Here is a 17542-nt window from a genome sequence, read left to right on the forward strand (position 1 = left end):
TACCCAGATAATAGCAGAGATGGTCATATTTGCTTAGCACTCTGCAGTAGAGCCAGTGTTGGACTGGGGCACCTTGGGCCCACCAGAGAAAATCATTCTTCGGGCCCACTGTATAGCTACATAGAAATAAATACAACACCGCTGATTTTATTGTAAAACACGCTAACATTGTGATGTAATATAAGACCACAGTGGTTCACGTTTATCAAAAATGGCGGCATTTGTGCTCTTCAGCTCCACCATTCCATATTTATCAAATGTCGCCCCAATGATAAATTTGGTGCAAATTATGTCAGCGCAACATTTTAAGCACGGCAGTACACTTGTCGACGTTAAAAAAAGAGCTGGCGTCCAGCGTGTCAAACGATGCATAATTATGTCATTTTGTACAAATTGCAACTTTTTATGCATATTAAAAAAGGTTGCAATATAAATGCATTTGTTCCATGCCTTTTTTTAGGCCAGCCAGTGCCGGAATAAGGGCGCTCCAATCCCCATGCAAATACATAAAAACAATCCAAAACATTAATCCCTTGGCTCAGATGAACGGGCCGGTACGTCCACAGCAGGATCCGCATGAGCAGAGTTGGCTCAGGAGCTGAGCCTGACTCACACGCACTATATGGCAACTGCGTTATACAGCGCTCATGTGCCTGTAACAGCAGCGAACAGAGCTAGCTCTAATCACAGAGGTTAAACCAACCACTGGTCAGTCACTGACAGGGGCATTTTAGTTAATATGATTGTGGGGTGCTAATGGGTTATCATGCAGTTGCGTACCCCCCTCTTGATATTCCTGTGAAGGTCAGCGTTAGGCTAGATTCATATGAAAGCATTATTTCCACTATATATTATAGGGGACATTATACCAGGATGGCAGACATTATATCAGGATGGGGATATTATTCCAGGATGAGTGACATTACAATAGCATGGGGGACATTATATCAGGATCAGTGACATTTTATCATGATGGGGACATTATTCCAGGATGGGTGACATTATACTAGCATGGGGGACATTATTTATGACCACCAACCATCATCTCATACCTCAGTAATGCGAAAATTTGTATTCGCTAAAGACAAATTTTACCCGTGAATTAAGAATGAATGATCAGTCCAGGTGAAGTAAGAAGGAGATTTATTTTATAAGTTATAGGATTTATGAGAATTTTTTTATTTTGAACAAAAGGTTACTCTTCACTGTTTCGGCTTTAAAAGGAGCACTCCCTTTCCGTCCTTCTAAGCATGCTATTACGCTCTATTACGCTCTGTTCAAGTGTCAGTTTATCTGTTCCATTTAGAACAAACAAAACAAATAAGGGGAATTAACATCCTCTGCAGCCATGTTTCAAAACAGAAAGAGGGGCCCACTGATCTATAAGGAGTCCGTTTGGTTTACGCTATGTGCACACGCTGCGGATTCGTGTGCGAATTTTTCCGCACCGTTTTTGCAAAATCAGCAGGTAAAACGCACTGCAGATTTCCTGCGGTGTTTGTGCGGATTCCACCTGCGGTTTTACACCTGCGGATTCCTGAGGAGCAGGTGTAAACCGCTGCGGAATTCGCAAAGAATTGACATGCTGCCTAAAATACAACGCAGTGTTTCCGTGCGGTATTTTCCACACTTCGTTTTCCATATGTTTCCATGGTACTGTACAACGCATGGAAACTGCTATGAATCCACAGCGGCCTATCCGCTGCGGATCTGCAGCAAAATCCGCAACGTGTGCACATAGCCTTACAATTATTGTTTACTTTTAGAATGAAAAAAAAAATTCTTTATGCTAAATATTTTCTTCCATTCTAAAAGGAAATAGCAAACAGAAACTAGATGGACTCCTCATAGATCAATGGCAGCCAACTCTGCTTCAGTTTGAAAAAGAATGGCAATTCCGTTTCTCTTCTAAACAGATCAATGGATATGTGAACAAAGCCTTAGGCTAAGTTCACATTAGCGTTCAGGGGCTCTGCGGAGGGTTGCATAATTCCTCCGTTAAGCCCTGTAACGCATACTTCTGCATGCGTCCTGCGTACCTATCTTTAACATTGGGTATGCAGGAAATGCGGATGTATGCAGATGCGTTGTTTTGACGTGCCCACCGATCGCAAGGGAACGCAACATTTTTAATTTTTATATACACTGCTCAATAAAATAAAGGGACACTTAAACAACAGAATAGAACTCCAAGTAAATCAAACTTCTGTGAAATCAAACTGTCCACTTAGGAAGCAACACTGTTTGACAATGAATTTCACATGCTGTTATGCAAATGGAATAGACAACAGATGGAAATTATTGGCAATTATAAAGGGAACACTAAAATCCCACATCCTAGATATCACTGAATGAAATATTCCAGTTGTAAATCTTTATTCATTACATAGTGGAATGTGTTGAGAGCAATGAAACCTAAAAATGATCAATGTAAATCACAACTAATATCCCACGGAGGTCTGGAGTTGGAATGATGCTCAAAATCAAAGTGGAAAATGAAGTTACAGGCTGATCCAACTTCAGTTGAAATACCTCGAGACAAGGAAATGATGCTCAGTAGTGTGTGTGGCCTCCATGTGCCTGTATGACCTCCCTGCAATGCCTGGGCATGCTCCTGATGAGGCGGCGGATGGTCTCCTGAGAGATCTCCTCCCAGACCTGGAATAAATCATCCGCCAACTCCTGGACAGTCTGTGGTGCAATGTTGGTGGATGGTGTGAGACATGATGTCCCAGAGGTGTTCAATTGGATTCAGGTCTGGGGAACGGGTGGGCCAGTCCATAGCTTCAATGCCTTCATCTTGCAGGAACTGCTGACACACTCCATCCACATGAGGTCTGGCATTGTCCTGCATTAGGAGGAACCCAGGGCCAACCGCACCAGCATATGGTCTCACTAGGGGTCTGAGGATCTCATCTCGGTACCTAATGGCAGCCAGGCTACCTATGGCCAGCACATGGAGGGCTGTGCGGCCCTCCAAAGAAATGCCACCCCACACCACTACTGACCCACTGCCAAACCGGTCATGCTGAAGGATTTTGTAGGCAGCAGATCGCTCTCCACCGCATCTCCAGACTCTGTCCCTTCTGTCACATGTGCTCAGTGTGAACCTGCTTTCATCTGTGAAGAGCACAGGGCACCAGTGGCGAATTTGCCAATTCTGGTGTTCTGTGGCAAAGGCCAAGCGTCCTGCACGGTGTTGGGCTGTGAGCACAACCCCCATCTGTGAATGTCGGGCACTCAGACCATCCTCATGGAGTCGGTTTCTAATCATTTGTGCAGACACATGCACATTTGGGGCCTGCTGAAGGTCATGCTCCTCATGTTCCTCCTTGCACAAAGGCTGAAGTAGCGGCTGAAGAACCGGTCCTGCTGCTGGGTTGTTGCCCTCCTACGGCCCCCTGCACGTCTCCTGGTGTACTGGCCTGTCTCCTGGTAGCGCCTCCAGCCTTTGGACACTACGCTGACAAACACAGCAAACCTTCTTGCCACAGCTCGCATTGATGTGCCATCCTGGATGAGCTGCACTACCTGAGCCACTTTTGTGCGTTGTAAAGTCCGTCTCATGCTACCACGAGTGTGAAAGCACAACCAACATTCAAAAGTGATCAAAACATCAGTCAGAAACCATTGGTACTGAGATGTGGTCTGTGGTCCCCACCTGCAGAACCACTCCATTATTGAGTGTGTCTTGATAATTGCCAATAATTTCCATCTGCTGTCTATTCCATTTGCACAACAGCATGTGAAATTGATTGTCAAACAGTGTTGCTTCCTAAGTGCACAGTTTGATTTCACAGAAGTTTGATTTACTTGGAGTTATATTTTGTTGTTTAAATGTGCCCTTTTTTTTGAGCAGTGTACTACTTCTCGATCACATTAATTCTTCTCATCAAAATACCAAAGTTGAGTGCCAAGTTTCATTATATTATAATAACTGGTTTGGTACTCTACTATTGCACCTACACAGTTGTGCCACGGTTTCTCTCATTTTACATCTTCGGTGCCAACTGTGCAGTATGGAGAGGAAGTTATGATCATGTGGAGATGGTTTGATGATTACACTTGGTCATTTATTACAAATTCAAGGCAAATTATCCGGCATGCATGCCACAGCACTCTGCAACAACAGAGCATAACTACTTTGCACTTAGTGAGACTTTCATTTGTGTTGCAACAGGACAATGACCTAAAAGACCTCAAGGTTATGCACAAAGGAGTGGGATCGAAGGAGAGCTGCATCAGATGGCATGATGTCCACAATCACCAACTTTAACGCAATAGAGTTAATAAACCGCAGACTGAAGGCAAAGCATCCAACAAGCGCTCAGCACCGATGGGAACTCCTTCAAGATAGTTGGAAGCCATTCTAGGGGATTGCCTGATGGAGCTGCCCGAAAGAATTCCAAGGTGGTGTAAAGCCATCAGAGTAAATTAGGTTGGGAACTTTAAGGAATCTAAGGTTTCAAGCTTCACTTGTGATTTCTTTTATTTGCCCCTTGCTAGATATCATCTGTATAAGTGAAGGTAGTTGGCATACTCACCAATCATCGTTGTCTCCCAGTTTCAGCAGTGCTCCATCTTTTGCAGCACCACATGCCAACTTCTGTATCCTGCCAGATCACCGTTACTAATTTAAAGTCTATGGGACTCAAAACAAGACTTTCTAGCCTTGTTCCGAGTCTCAAGACTTGAACTGAAAATTTAAAAAGTGACCTCGCATCCACATAGCAATCACTGAGTGATTTATCAGGTCACAAAATAAGTCACACGGTGCCGCAAAGGACAGCAGCGTTGAGGAAACTGGTAGAAGACCCTACTACTAATTTCATGACATTAGTCATAGGCTACTCTAACAAAGGGGAAAAACACTAGCTTGGTTCTTCAACACACATTCTGGTTTGTTTCACAAGTGTTTATTTACTGTTGCTTCCCTATGTGTTCCCTTATAGTTTTGCGGCCTTCAGTCTGAATCTACAATGTACACATTCATAAAAAAATAAAAGCATCAATAGGTGAGGTCAAACTTTTAACTGGTATTGTATCTCCTGCGCATCCATCTATTCATCCATAGCTTTCCATAGTGATCACGCCCATCACTGCTGACAAATTCCTTTTAATATGAATAATGTCATGTTACGGTGATTGAATATTTCCAGTTCCCTCCCTGTTTTATTAATGAGGAAATCACATAATTTTCAGAAACTCAGAATCCTACCTCTCCAATCACCAGGTAGATGATCTCTAGGGTAAGATTTAGTATTTTGCCTGCAATCTTGTTCTTTCTATATCCATCTTGTGCTGACTGTGCAAGAAAGCACCATTGTCCTGCAATGGGGAACACTACTGGGTGGAAACTGTACTGTGGAATCCTGTGGAAATAGGATAGAACAATAACCATCAAACATGGAAAAATATCCCATCTATATTAATGAGTTATCGGATAACACGGACCCTACAGATTGGCAGAAACTTTTATTCCGATTACAAGATGGTGCATCAGGTCAGTCGCTGTCGCTCCATTTATTCTCAGTGGGACTGTCGCAAAAACCTGAGTGCGACGCTCAGCAGCCCCATAGGGAATGAACTGACTGGTTGTCGAGCATGTGTATTGCTGTTCTATTACAACAGGGATAAAAGTTCCCTGATCTATTGATCAATGAGGGTCCGAGTGGTGGGATAAGCGCTGATCAGCAAGTTATCACCTACACTGTGGATGGGACAGAACAACCCCATTAGTTCTCGATAAAGACCTCCAAATCTATAAACCCAGCGCCCCGAGCAGCCCAACTTGTGTCCGCTGGTCACCCAGGACCACTGTTCTTAGTGGCAATGTCACTAGGAGGTTATGTCGCTGAGCGTTGTCAGGTATCGTAGCCTTGGCATTCACATGGGCCAAATGAAGACACAACCAGAGGAGCAGGGTCAAAATAAGAGGGTCCCTCAAATTCTGCTGGTGTGGACATGTCTGGTATATGGGAACTGAGTGACAGGAACAAGAGACAGCAGATGCCAGAGGGTAGGAGCTTAGAGTTCTGTCCCCCACTAGAATGATAAGGTAACCATAAAGGGGGGCTCCAGCAGCATGTTACGTCCAGACCATAGTTACACTCCAACCCAGGGAGAACATATCAGAAGCAGTATAAGGAATACTATCCAGATACAAATGGCAGCCTAGTGACTCCCCGCAGCTAAGCACACAGCTTGGGAGACGGGCGGAAGTCACAGTGCCAGGAAATCACGTGCTACTGAAAAGCCGGAAATTCAGCGGGACTTACCTCAGATGGAACGCATCGGTGAAACGCACAATCAGGAAGTGATATGTGCCGCGACATAAACTTCCGGTCAGGAAGCATGCTGAGACTGAGAGACGTCATTATTGATGGGAGCAGAGTCGCGCCAGGTAATGGTGTTCTGTGTGGTCCAGCGGAGGGGGCGGCTGTCACGGGTGGTCTCCAGATAGTATGTGCGCTGTTCTGCCTCAGTAATGTCCTCTTATTGCTGCACAGCGCTCATGGTCGTCATACTGGAGCGTTTAGAAGATTTGTCATCTTTACACCCAGGACTGGATGCAGTTTCTTGGCTTAGAATGGCCATTGTTAGGGCAAGTGGGTCTGTGAGACCATAAAGAAAAGTCCTCTGTGCAGCGTCCATCTTGCCCCGTCTGCGTTAAAGGACACCGGTTTAAGAAGAAAAATGTCTGGGTGCAGTTTCTTATTAACAACGAACTCACTCTCCCCAGGTCCATCGTTGAGCCTTGGTCTCTGTTCCTGAGTCTGATATTGTCTGCAGCGCTGACGCCATGTCAGCAGCCAATCGGTGAGCCCAACGACCGTGCCGGTGTAGATGGCGCTCACTGATTGGCTGCTAACATAACGCCAGCACTGCAGACAATAATAGACCTCAGGAGCAGCGATGAAGACCCAACACTGGACCCGAGATGGTGAATAAAGCAAGCTGGTCTGTTTTTATAGCTAAGTGCCCACGAGCTGGGATTTAATGACAGCGGGTAATGCCTATTGAGGTGTCCATTCTCCTTAGACAGAAGTCAGCAAAGACAGATATCGCCCATACACATGAATGCTGGACTCGGCCAAGCATACGTGTGTGGGGGGTGTTGTGAGTAAGCAGACATTTCTTGGAGCAGGGAAGGAGCAAGCATTGTAATTCACAATTCTCGGGATGTTCACAAAGCCCAGGTTTAAAAACAGAGCTAGGAACATTGTAAAGTCACAGGAGTTGTCAGGTGAAAATACGTTATCTCCTTAGCACAGGATTATTATTATTTATTTATATAGCACCATTGATTCCATGGTGTTGTACATGAGAAGGGGTTACATACAAGTTACAAATATCACATACAGTAAACAAACTAACAATGACGGACTGATACAGAGGGGCGAGGACCCTGCCCTTGCGGGCTTACATTCTACAGGATAGGTGATTACTTATGCTGATCGGACCCCCACTGATCAATAACAGTGAACTCTTAAGGTACCGTCACACTTAAGGTACCGTCACACTAAGCGACGCTGCAGCGATACCGACAACGATCCGGATCGCTGCAGCGTCGCTGGAGAGCTGTCACACAGACAGCTCTCCAGCGACCAACGACGCCGGTAACCAGGGTAAACATCGGGTTACTAAGCGCAGGGCTGCGCTTAGTAACCCGATGTTTACCCTGGTTACCATCCTAAAAGTAAAAAAAACAAACGCTACATACTTACCTACCGCTGTCTGTCCCCGGCGCTGTGCTTCTCTGCTCTGGCTGTGAGCGCCGGGCAGCCGGAAAGCAGAGCGGTGACGTCACCACTCTGCTTTCCGGCCGCTGTGCTCACTGTTCTGTCCCCACATGAGGCGAATGGAGGTGTGGTTGATTAATAAGTGTTGTGAGAGAGAAACGTACCTCCGTATTTCTTCGATGTGAGGCAGACAGGACCAATGCTGCTCAGCGTCCAGAGAGATGATGCACTCCAGGGATTGTGTAATCCAGACTTGTTTATTTTGTTGATCTGGACATACAGCGTATAACTGGTAATACAGAACTTCTCCAGAAATGCAGGGTAGACAGGGTACAGTAAGATGTAGCACCAAGTGTGTCTGCAAGTGTGAGCAGCATGAGAGAGTGGTCGAAAGACTGATGCCTTCCTAAGCCCAGTTCAAAAGCACGTCCTCTCACAACAGAAAGTAAACTGGAAATGGCTGCCAGAGGAAGAGAAGATTTGACCCCTGAACCGGATGTAAGACATGCCCACAAGAAATACATGAAAAACAAGCTGCCATACAGAAAAAGGCCATTGGGTGGCAGCAGAGTAAAATATAACAACATACATGGAAACTGAGGAATATACATGGAACAGCACACTCCCCGTCTGAAATTCCGTAAGGGATTTCACTATATCAATGTCCTTAAAAAGTCCAACAACCTAGAAAGTGAAACCAAACATGCATGTAATGCAATAATAACTTTAAACAAGACATTAAGTCAGTTCCTGAGATAATCCAATGGAAAACCCATCTTCGGATCAGAGAAGCCGCACTAGGCCAAACTATCTCTGACCCACTGTAATCCAATGGACAAATAGTAGTGCAGTGTTCTGTTCATAGTTTATCCTACCGGAATGTCCTCGATAGTGAGTATTTTTTGGCAGACGTGCCAACCATGACAGTCTTTGTCTCCATGTGGCTTGTGATAAGATCTCGCAATGTGGACTAACCTTGCAATATTCTTAATGAGTTTCATCCAATTGGAGAAGCGTTTGAAGCACTGACAACCGAGGGTGGAGGTTCGTTTAGCGTTCGTGGCCAGAGCACTGACCTCGGAGCGGACTTCTGGATCATCGTCCGGATCCTGGATGCTGAAGACTTCCTGGACACATTCACTTCCCTTCTGTTCCAGCAGAAACTTTGGACCCGAAAGCCAAGAAGAGTTAGCAAAGGAATTTATAGACATAGGTCTAGTGGCATGGTCGGCTGGATTAAGTTCAGATGGGATATAGTGCCACTGTTCAGGTTTGGAAGACCTTCTTATTCTCTCAATGCGGTTACTGACGTACACGTAGAAGCGCCTTGTTTGGTTGTAGATGTAACCTAAGACAACTTTACTGTCACTGTAGTATTGTACGTCATCTATGTGAGTGTCCAGCTCATGGTGAATAAAGTCTGCGAGTTCTACTGCAAGCACAGTCCCACAGAGTTCCAGCCTGGGAATAGTGTGGTCAGGCTTGGGAGCCAACTTAGCTTTGCCGAAAACGAACCCAACATGATCTTGATTGTCAGATCCCGTTACCTTCAGGTAGACAACAGCTGCAATGGCCTCCGTGGATGCATCCGAGAACACATGGAGTTCCGTCTTGGTGCTAGCAGCAATTGAGATTCCAGCGTAGCATCTCGTTATATGGATTTTATCCAAGGCACACAAAGACTGCTTCCAGGTTTCCCATTTTGGTTCCTTATCAGGAGGTAGAGGGGTATCCCAGTCCTTGACAGTTTCGGACAGCTGTCTCAGAAGGGATTTACCTTGTATGGTAATTGGTGCTACGAATCCCAGTGGGTCATACAGGCTATTTACCACTGACAGGACACCACGTTTAGTGAATGGTTTGTCTGCACAGTTGATTTGGAATCCGAAGGTGTCGGCTGACAGGTTCCACCTCAGGCCTAAGCTTCTCTGCACAGGCGGACGGTCTGGTCCCAGGTCTATGTCCTTGAATCCAGGTGCGTGGTCGCTTGACTCAAAGGCTCTCATGACAGCCGGGCTGTTTGAAGCAATTTTGTGCAGTCTAAGCTTAGCTCGGTACAGCATATGTTGAGTCCTTTTGAGTAGGTCGATTGCAGCTTCTTCTGTAGGTAGAGATTTTAGTCCCTCATCTACATAGAAGTCTTTCTCTACAAAGTCTCTGGCGTCTGTTCCATACTCGGACTCTCCTTCTTGTGCGGTTCTCCGCAGGCCATATGTTGCCACAGCGGGTGAAGGGCTGTTCCCGAATACGTGCACCCGCATGCGATACTCCACCATCTCTTTGCTGGGGTGATTGTCCTTGTACCACAGGAACCTGAGGAAATTCCTGTGGTCCTCTCGGACTATGAAACAGTGGAACATCTGTTCAATGTCGGCGGTGATGGCAATGGGCTCTTTCCTGAACCTCATCAACACTCCTACTAATTTGTTTGTCAGATTAGGACCTGTGAGGAGGACATCATTGAGAGATACGCCTTGATGTTTGGCGCTTGAATCAAAGACAACTCTAATTTGTTTAGGTTTCTTCGGGTGATATACTCCAAATGAGGGTAGGTACCAGCACTCCTCATTTTCCTTTAAGGGAGACGCTGGCTCCGCTTGGTTGTTATGGAATATTTTGCCCATAAAGGTGACAATGTGTTCTTTCATCTCCGGTTTATTGCTTAGCGTGCGCTGGAGAGAGTTAAATCTGGACAAGGCTTGTTCACGATTGTTCGGGAGCCTTACCCTGGTAGCTCGGAAGGGTAAGGGGAAAACCCAGTGATTGGTTTCGTCCTTAAGGAACTCATTGTCCATTATCCTGACAAATTCCTTGTCTTCCATAGATGGGGCTACTTTGTTGTCATCCTTAGTGGTATGAAACACCAATTTTCCCAAGTCGTCTGCATAGGGAGAAGGGATAACATCAGGCAGCTCTACGGAATCTGGAAGCTTTTCCTTCACCTCATAGTGATGAGGACATGGTTTGCAGAAGGTAGTGCGCCCGTCTCGGCGTACGTACGTCTTAAAGGAGTGGACTCCTGTTTGGTCCAAGCATACATTTCCTATGACTACCCACCCCAAGTCAAGTCTCTGGGCGTAGGGGGCGTAGTCAGGACCATTACACTGTTGGCGGACCTTATGTATCCTCAAATTGTCTCTGCCGAGCAGAAGTAGGATTTCAGCATCTGTGTCCAAAGGTGGGATAACGCTGGCTAGGTGCCTTAAGTGTGGTTGGTGGAAAGCAGCTTCCGGGGTAGGGATCTCATCCCTTTGGTCTTGTATTTGATCGCATTCAATTAGCGTAGGTAGGGGTATTTCTACGTCTTCATTGACAGGAGAAGCGATGAAACCTTGTGCTCTTCTGCCGCGTCTCTATGCGCCCCGAGCAAGTATTCAGAGTGTAGGGCGTTGCTGGTCCCTTGATTCTAAAGGCTTCAAAGAACTTAGGTCCAGCTAGGGATCGATTGCTCTGATCGTCAATGATGGCATACATTTTTACAGCCTTCTCTGGTTGCCCTTCTGGATAGACTCTGATTAGGCATATCCTGGCACAGCATTTAGCACTTTGATTCTCCCCACATACCTCTGAGCATGAGCAGGACACAGCTGTGGTGGACTTGGCGTGATTCTGTGGCTCCCCGCCATGGTTTGTAGCGGGACCAGAGGTAACTGCGACTGCTGGATCGCTGGTGGCTGAGTCTGGGTGCAAGGCTGATGGGTGTCTGTCGCTATGACACTCTTCACACTTAATGGCAGATTTACAGTCCTTGGCCATGTGTTCTGATGAAGCGCAGCACTTGAAACATACCCCAAGTTCGTTGAGGATTTTCTTGCGCTCCTGCATGGTTTTGGACCTGAAGCCTCTACATTTGTTCAGTGAGTGTGGTTTTTTGTGAATGGGACACTCACGATTGAAAGACTTGTCCCTCGACGGAATATTGTACTGCTTGTTGGCAGGTACTGCAGGTGATGGCAGGTTAGTCTTTCTGACGCTTACACTGTTCCTTGAGTCCTTGCGTCTATGTGCGACGCTTTCATACCTTGATGAAGGTGTTGCTGGAGCTGCAGTGTTAGACTCCAGGAAGTCGAGGCTAGGGTCGTTCCTCATTTGGGCTTGTTCGTCAATGAACTTGCAGAACTGAATGAACGGAGGAAAGGTGACGTCATGTGACCTTTTATACCTGGAGACGCACACTGCCCACTTCTCTTGCAGACTGTGTGGCAGCTTTGAGATGATCGGGTTCACCCCGTGGGCAGTGTCCAGGTAGCACAGTCCAGACAGACGAGGGTCTCTTTTAGCAAGTTCCAGCTCCATAAGCAGGTCACTTAAATCCAGAAGCTTGTGGGCTTCCTTAAGGTTGATCCTTGGAACGTTCTGCAGTCTCTTGAATAGGGACTTTTCTATGGCTTCAGCGCTGCCGTAGGTTCTTTCAAGTCTCTGCCAGGCCGCAGCGAGACCTGCTTCAGCTTGCCCCACATAGACGGTCCTAAGACTCTTGATACGGTTTGTGGATTCAGGACCCAACCATTTTACCATGAGGTCGAGCTCCTGCTCCGCGGATAGGTTGAGATCAGCAATGGCGGCCTTGAAGGTTGCTTTCCAGGCTCTGTAGTTCTCTGCACGGTCGTCGAATTTTGAGAGGCTAGTGCTGATTAGTTCCCTGCTCACCATGAACCTGGCAAACTCGGACATGTCTGATCCTTCACTCCTTGTTACCATATTAGCTTGTGGTGCCCCTCGGGCGTATAAGCTGTGTGGCGTGGAAGGGTGAATTGTTCCCGGGTAGAATGATGTCGCTGCAGGGTTGAGCTGTGGTTTAACCTCTAGAGATTCCGATGACTGCTGCTTGAACTGTGGAGGCGGGCTGGAGTGTGCCTTGTGGTCGTCTTGCGATGATGATTGCTCCTGAGGGGGTACATCACGGCGTTGGTCTTGGGTCTCTGTAGGGGCTGTGGGCGATACTGGCACCATAGGTTGGGCTGACTTGGACGTTTCCGCAATGTTGGGTTGAACGTCACTGGAGAAGGTGTGCGCTGCAGGTATCTGTTTCTGCACGTAGTCTCTGGTACGAACAGCTGGGTCGTCTTCTTCCTGTGGTGGCAGGCAAATTGGGTCGAGGTTTTGCTTCAATGCTTGCTCGAGTATTTTTACTTCGGCTAATGCAATTTCTTCCTCCATTTCTGTTTGAAGAATCTTTGCTCGAGCCTCTGCTTCTGCTCTCTTCGCTTCTGCTTCTGTTTGAAGAATCCTTGCTTGAGCCTCTGCTTCTGTTTGAAGAATCTTTGCTCGAGCCTCTGCTTCTGCTCTCTTCGCTTCTGCTTCCGTTTGAAGAATCTTTGCTCGAGCCTCTGCTTCTGCTCTCTTCGCTTCTGCTTCCGTTTGAAGAATCTTTGCTCGAGCCTCTGCTTCTGCTCTCTTCGCTTCTGCTTCTGTTTGAAGAATCTTTGCTCGAGCCTCTGCTTCTGCTTTCTTTTCGGTGTATGAACGTCTTAGTTTGGACCGCTCTGCATTTAAACGGGCCTCTAGAATTCTGTAGCTGAGGGCTGAAGTTCTTGAGCAGGATGATTTGTATGACCGAGCAGAGTGTTTAGACGAGGCTGACCTGTGCGATCTAGTTTCTTGCAGATGGGTGATACGAAGCTCCGCTTTATCTTTGGCGTCTTGCACGGCGGCGTCCCTTTCTCTGTCTGTGGAATCTGCCTTGCTTAACTCTGATAGGGCTTCGTCGATTTTAGATTCTTTTAGGAAGGCAGCATACTTCGCGGACAGTCTCTTGTATCTGCCGTGGGCCACGTCTAGCTGTCTTATAGTGTCCTGTAAACCTGCTGCATCATTTTTGTGGCGTTGGACGCTTGACATAAGGGAGGTGACTCGTTCCCATAGGTCATTAAGGTTGTCATTGAACTCATCCCTTGTGGAATGGTAATTCTCGAGGACCTTTAATGTTGGCTTGATGGAACGTACTGGTCGTGCATCTGGGTCTGCTGCAGAAGCAGGCTCTGCGTCCTGATCTTCATAATGGACAGTATCAGGTTGTATTTGCTCTGTTTCAGCATTGGGGAACTGCGTAAGGTCCTTTTCGGCCATTTTGATTTAAGGTGCGCTGTCCCTTTAAGAAACTGAACCTTTGAATTGGGGGCTGGAAATTGCGGTGCAGCTTAGTTGCGACCCCCTGATAAGATTCCCAAGGTGTTGTTGGAGAATTGTGGGGTTCTGCGGTCCGACAATCTGCAGCAGTGTGGTATAATACACAGAGAGTCTTTATGTACAATGCAGTCTGAGGTGATGCTGCAGGAGATTTCTTAGCAGAGCAGGGCTGCAGTATGTGAGCGGGCAGAGAGCGGGCACGTGAATAGTGATATAAGGGTGATTCTGGCCGGGCTTCAAGGCAGTCTTTCGACTGTTCTGTCCCCACATGAGGCGAATGGAGGTGTGGTTGATTAATAAGTGTTGTGAGAGATAATCGTACCTCCGTATTTCTTCGATGTGAGGCAGACAGGACCAATGCTGCTCAGCGTCCAGAGAGCTGATGCACTCCAGGGATTGTGTAATCCAGACTTGTTTATTTTGTAGATCTGGACATACAGCGTATAACTGGTAATACAGAACTTCTCCAGAAATGCAGGGTAGACAGGGTACAGTAAGATGTAGCACCAAGTGTGTCTGCAAGTGTGAGCAGCATGAGAGAGTGGTCAAAAGACTGATGCCTTCCTAAGCCCAGTTCAAAAGCACGTCCTCTCACAACAGAAAGTAAACTGGAAATGGCTGCCAGAGGAAGAGAAGATTTGACCCCTGAACCGGATGTAAGACATGCCCACAAGAAATACATGAAAAACAAGCTGCCATACAGAAAAAGGCCATTGGGTGGCAGCAGAGTAAAATATAACAACATACATGGAAACTGAGGAATATACATGGAACAGCACACTCACAGCCAGAGCAGAGAAGCACAGCGCCGGGGACAGACAGCGGTAGGTAAGTATGTAGCGTTTGTTTTTTTTACTTTTAGGATGGTAACCAGGGTAAACATCGGGTTACTAAGCGCGGCCCTGCGCTTAGTAACCCGATGTTTACCCTGGTTACCAGCGAAGACATCGCTGAATCGGCGTCATACACGCCGATTCAGCGATGTCAGCGGGAGAGCCAGCGACGAAACAAAGTTCTGGACTTTCTTCCCCGACCAGCGATATCACAGCAGGGGCCTGATCGCTGCTGCCTGTCACACTGGACGATATCGCTAGCCAGGACGCTGCAACGTCACGGATCGCTAGCGATATCGTCTAGTGTGACGGTACCTTTAGCGACGCTGCAGCGATACCGACAACGATCCGGATCGCTGCAGCATCGCTGTTTGTTCGCTGGAGAGCTGTCACACAGACAGCTCTCCAGCGACCAACGATGCTGGTAACCAGGGTAAACATCGGGTAACTAAGCGCAGGGCCGCGCTTAGTAACCCGATGTTTACCCTGGTTACCATCCTAAAAGTAAAAAAAAACAAACACTACATACTTACCTACAGCCGTCTGTCCTCCAGCGCTGTGCTCTGCTTCTCTGCTCTGGCTGTGAGCACAGCGGCCGGAAAGCAGAGCGGTGACGTCACCGCTCTGCTTTCCGGCTGACCGACGCTCACAGCCAGTGCAGGAGGAGTGCAGAGCACAGCGCTGGAGGACAGACGGCTGTAGGTAAGTATGTAGTGTTTGTTTTTTTTTTACTTTTAGGATGGTAACCAGGGTAAACATCGGGTTACTAAGTGCGGCCCTGCGCTTAGTTACCCGATGTTTACCCTGGTTACCAGTGAAGACATCGCTGAATCGGTGTCACACACGCCGATTCAGCGATGTCTGCGGGGAGTCCAGCGACCAAATAAAGTTCTGGACTTTCTTCCCCGACCAGCGACAGCACAGCAGGGGCCTGATCGCTGCTGCCTGTCACACTGGACGATATCGCTAGCGAGGACGCTGCAACGTCACGGATCGCTAGCGATATCGTCTAGTGTGACGGTACCTTTACCCCAACACGTGCACAACCTGTGCTCCATTAATTCCAGGGTGGGGGATGTACCATTTGTGCGGCCGCCAAGGAACCCAAGAGGTTAGGGGGCCCACCTACGCCTTCAAAGCAGTTTAGATTGTGCATTATAATGAGTAATTGAACGCAGCCCCCTTTAAACTTTTACCACAAAATGACAAATAGCAAGAGCAGAAAAAGCCTTAATGACTTTTTGCCCTCAGTCCTTTCTTTCTTTTACTTTTTCTGTAGGCGTGGTCTTAGTGCCGCCCCAGTCTCTCCAAACGCTGCCCCTTCTTTCCTGATGGAAGTGGATGATGTCTCTGTCATCCACACAGTGCTAGATGTTTTGCCCCTGCAGAGTGGAATTTGAGGCCAGCAGAGTTAAAGGGGTTGTCCACTACTAGGACAGCCCCTTCATGATCAAAATGTTTGACCCTGTATAAATAGATATTGAGAAGAACTGGTATAGCGCATGCAAAATCTATTATAATAAGGCATGTAAGATGGGTGTGATGTATGCTAAAGGTGCAATTAGTCATGGCTTTGATGTCTTCTCCAGGACCATGTACTAATAAGAATTAGCTTTCTGGAAGAGGAGGCCATTGTCGGCCATTATGAGGATATTACAGTGTTTGAATTGTGCTGTCAATCTTTGTAGATTTTCCAGAAAGGTCATCTAAACGTTCAATTTACCGTCAACGTGAAGAGAGTACTGAAAATCTTTAATGACATTTAAAGATGGACAAAGGCAGACGCCACTTGACTAAAAAAATCTTAAATCTCACTTTGGAGATCATCTACTTGCTGACTGGAGAGGTGAGGAATATAAATAATGCAACAATTATCACAGTAAGGAAACTTCAAACAAACTTCTTATGTTTGTCCTTTTATTTAGGATTATGGACCCTTGAAGAAGTCTGGTCTCTGCACAACACCCAAAAACTCTCCCAGTATATCTGGAGGCGGCAAGACTCAAAACCCTACCACCATACCATTACCTCATTCAAAGTTTCATAGAGAGCAGGAGAACATGATTCTGGACCTCACAAATCAAATCATTAAACTTCTGACTGACGAGGTGAGCGCTGCTCTGAATATTGGTCAAAAAATACATACATCCCCAATAGAAAGTGTACGGATTATAATGTATCCCTGTGTGTCAGGTTCCTGTGAGATGTCAGGACGTCACTGTCTATTTCTCCATGGAGGAGTGGGAGTATTTGGAAAACCATAAGGACCTTTACAAGGATATTATGGAGACTCATCAGCCCATCACACCACTTGGTAAGACGAAGTTCCACCATCATCCGGGGTGCGGTGTTAGGAAATCATCTTTGTACAGTGTTGGGGTAAATTTTGTGTAGCTGTTTGATTTCTTCTGTCATTATCTCATTGTAAATCAATTAGAATTAATTGTTGTGCATCAACACATTTAGCTTGAGAAACTCCAAGATAAAATTGGGTTTTGCGGCACAACAGAATAATTGTTTATGGTCGACCCAGATTGTTGGGATTTAGATGACTGTTTGTTTAGCTGGACCTGTTCAATAAGAGTTGACTTGACAGTAGTATGACTGCAGACTGTTTAATTCAGGATGAAAGCCTATCAACATTAAAGGGAACCTGTTACCCAGTTTTCCAAGTATAAAATATGGCCACCACCTTTATAGTCCCTTTACAAGTATTTTAATAAGCTGTATGTAAGTCCCCAATTCCCTCTGCATATTATTTTATAAAAACAAAACCAAAACCTTTTAATTATACCGCCATATTTTGAGGTCCGGGGTGTCGCTGGCTTTCATGTTGAT

General features: G+C 46.5%; 1 protein-coding gene across 1 annotated transcript in view; it reads left to right on the forward strand.

Moving 5' to 3' along the window:
* Positions 1-6333: 6333 nt before the first annotated feature.
* The window catches only part of LOC138667081 (zinc finger protein 829-like), a 32637-nt gene continuing 21428 nt past the window's right edge, over positions 6334-17542 (forward strand). Inside the window, exons 1-4 of the mRNA XM_069755368.1 lie at positions 6334-6403; positions 16393-16550; positions 16630-16812; positions 16898-17018. Of these exons, the coding sequence (XP_069611469.1) occupies positions 16473-16550; positions 16630-16812; positions 16898-17018 (382 nt within the window). The 5' untranslated portion in view covers positions 6334-6403; positions 16393-16472. The remainder of the gene's footprint in view (positions 6404-16392; positions 16551-16629; positions 16813-16897; positions 17019-17542) is intronic.

This window comes from Ranitomeya imitator, chromosome 2 (assembly GCF_032444005.1).
Source record: "Ranitomeya imitator isolate aRanImi1 chromosome 2, aRanImi1.pri, whole genome shotgun sequence".
NCBI classification, from domain to species: Eukaryota; Metazoa; Chordata; class Amphibia; order Anura; family Dendrobatidae; genus Ranitomeya; species Ranitomeya imitator.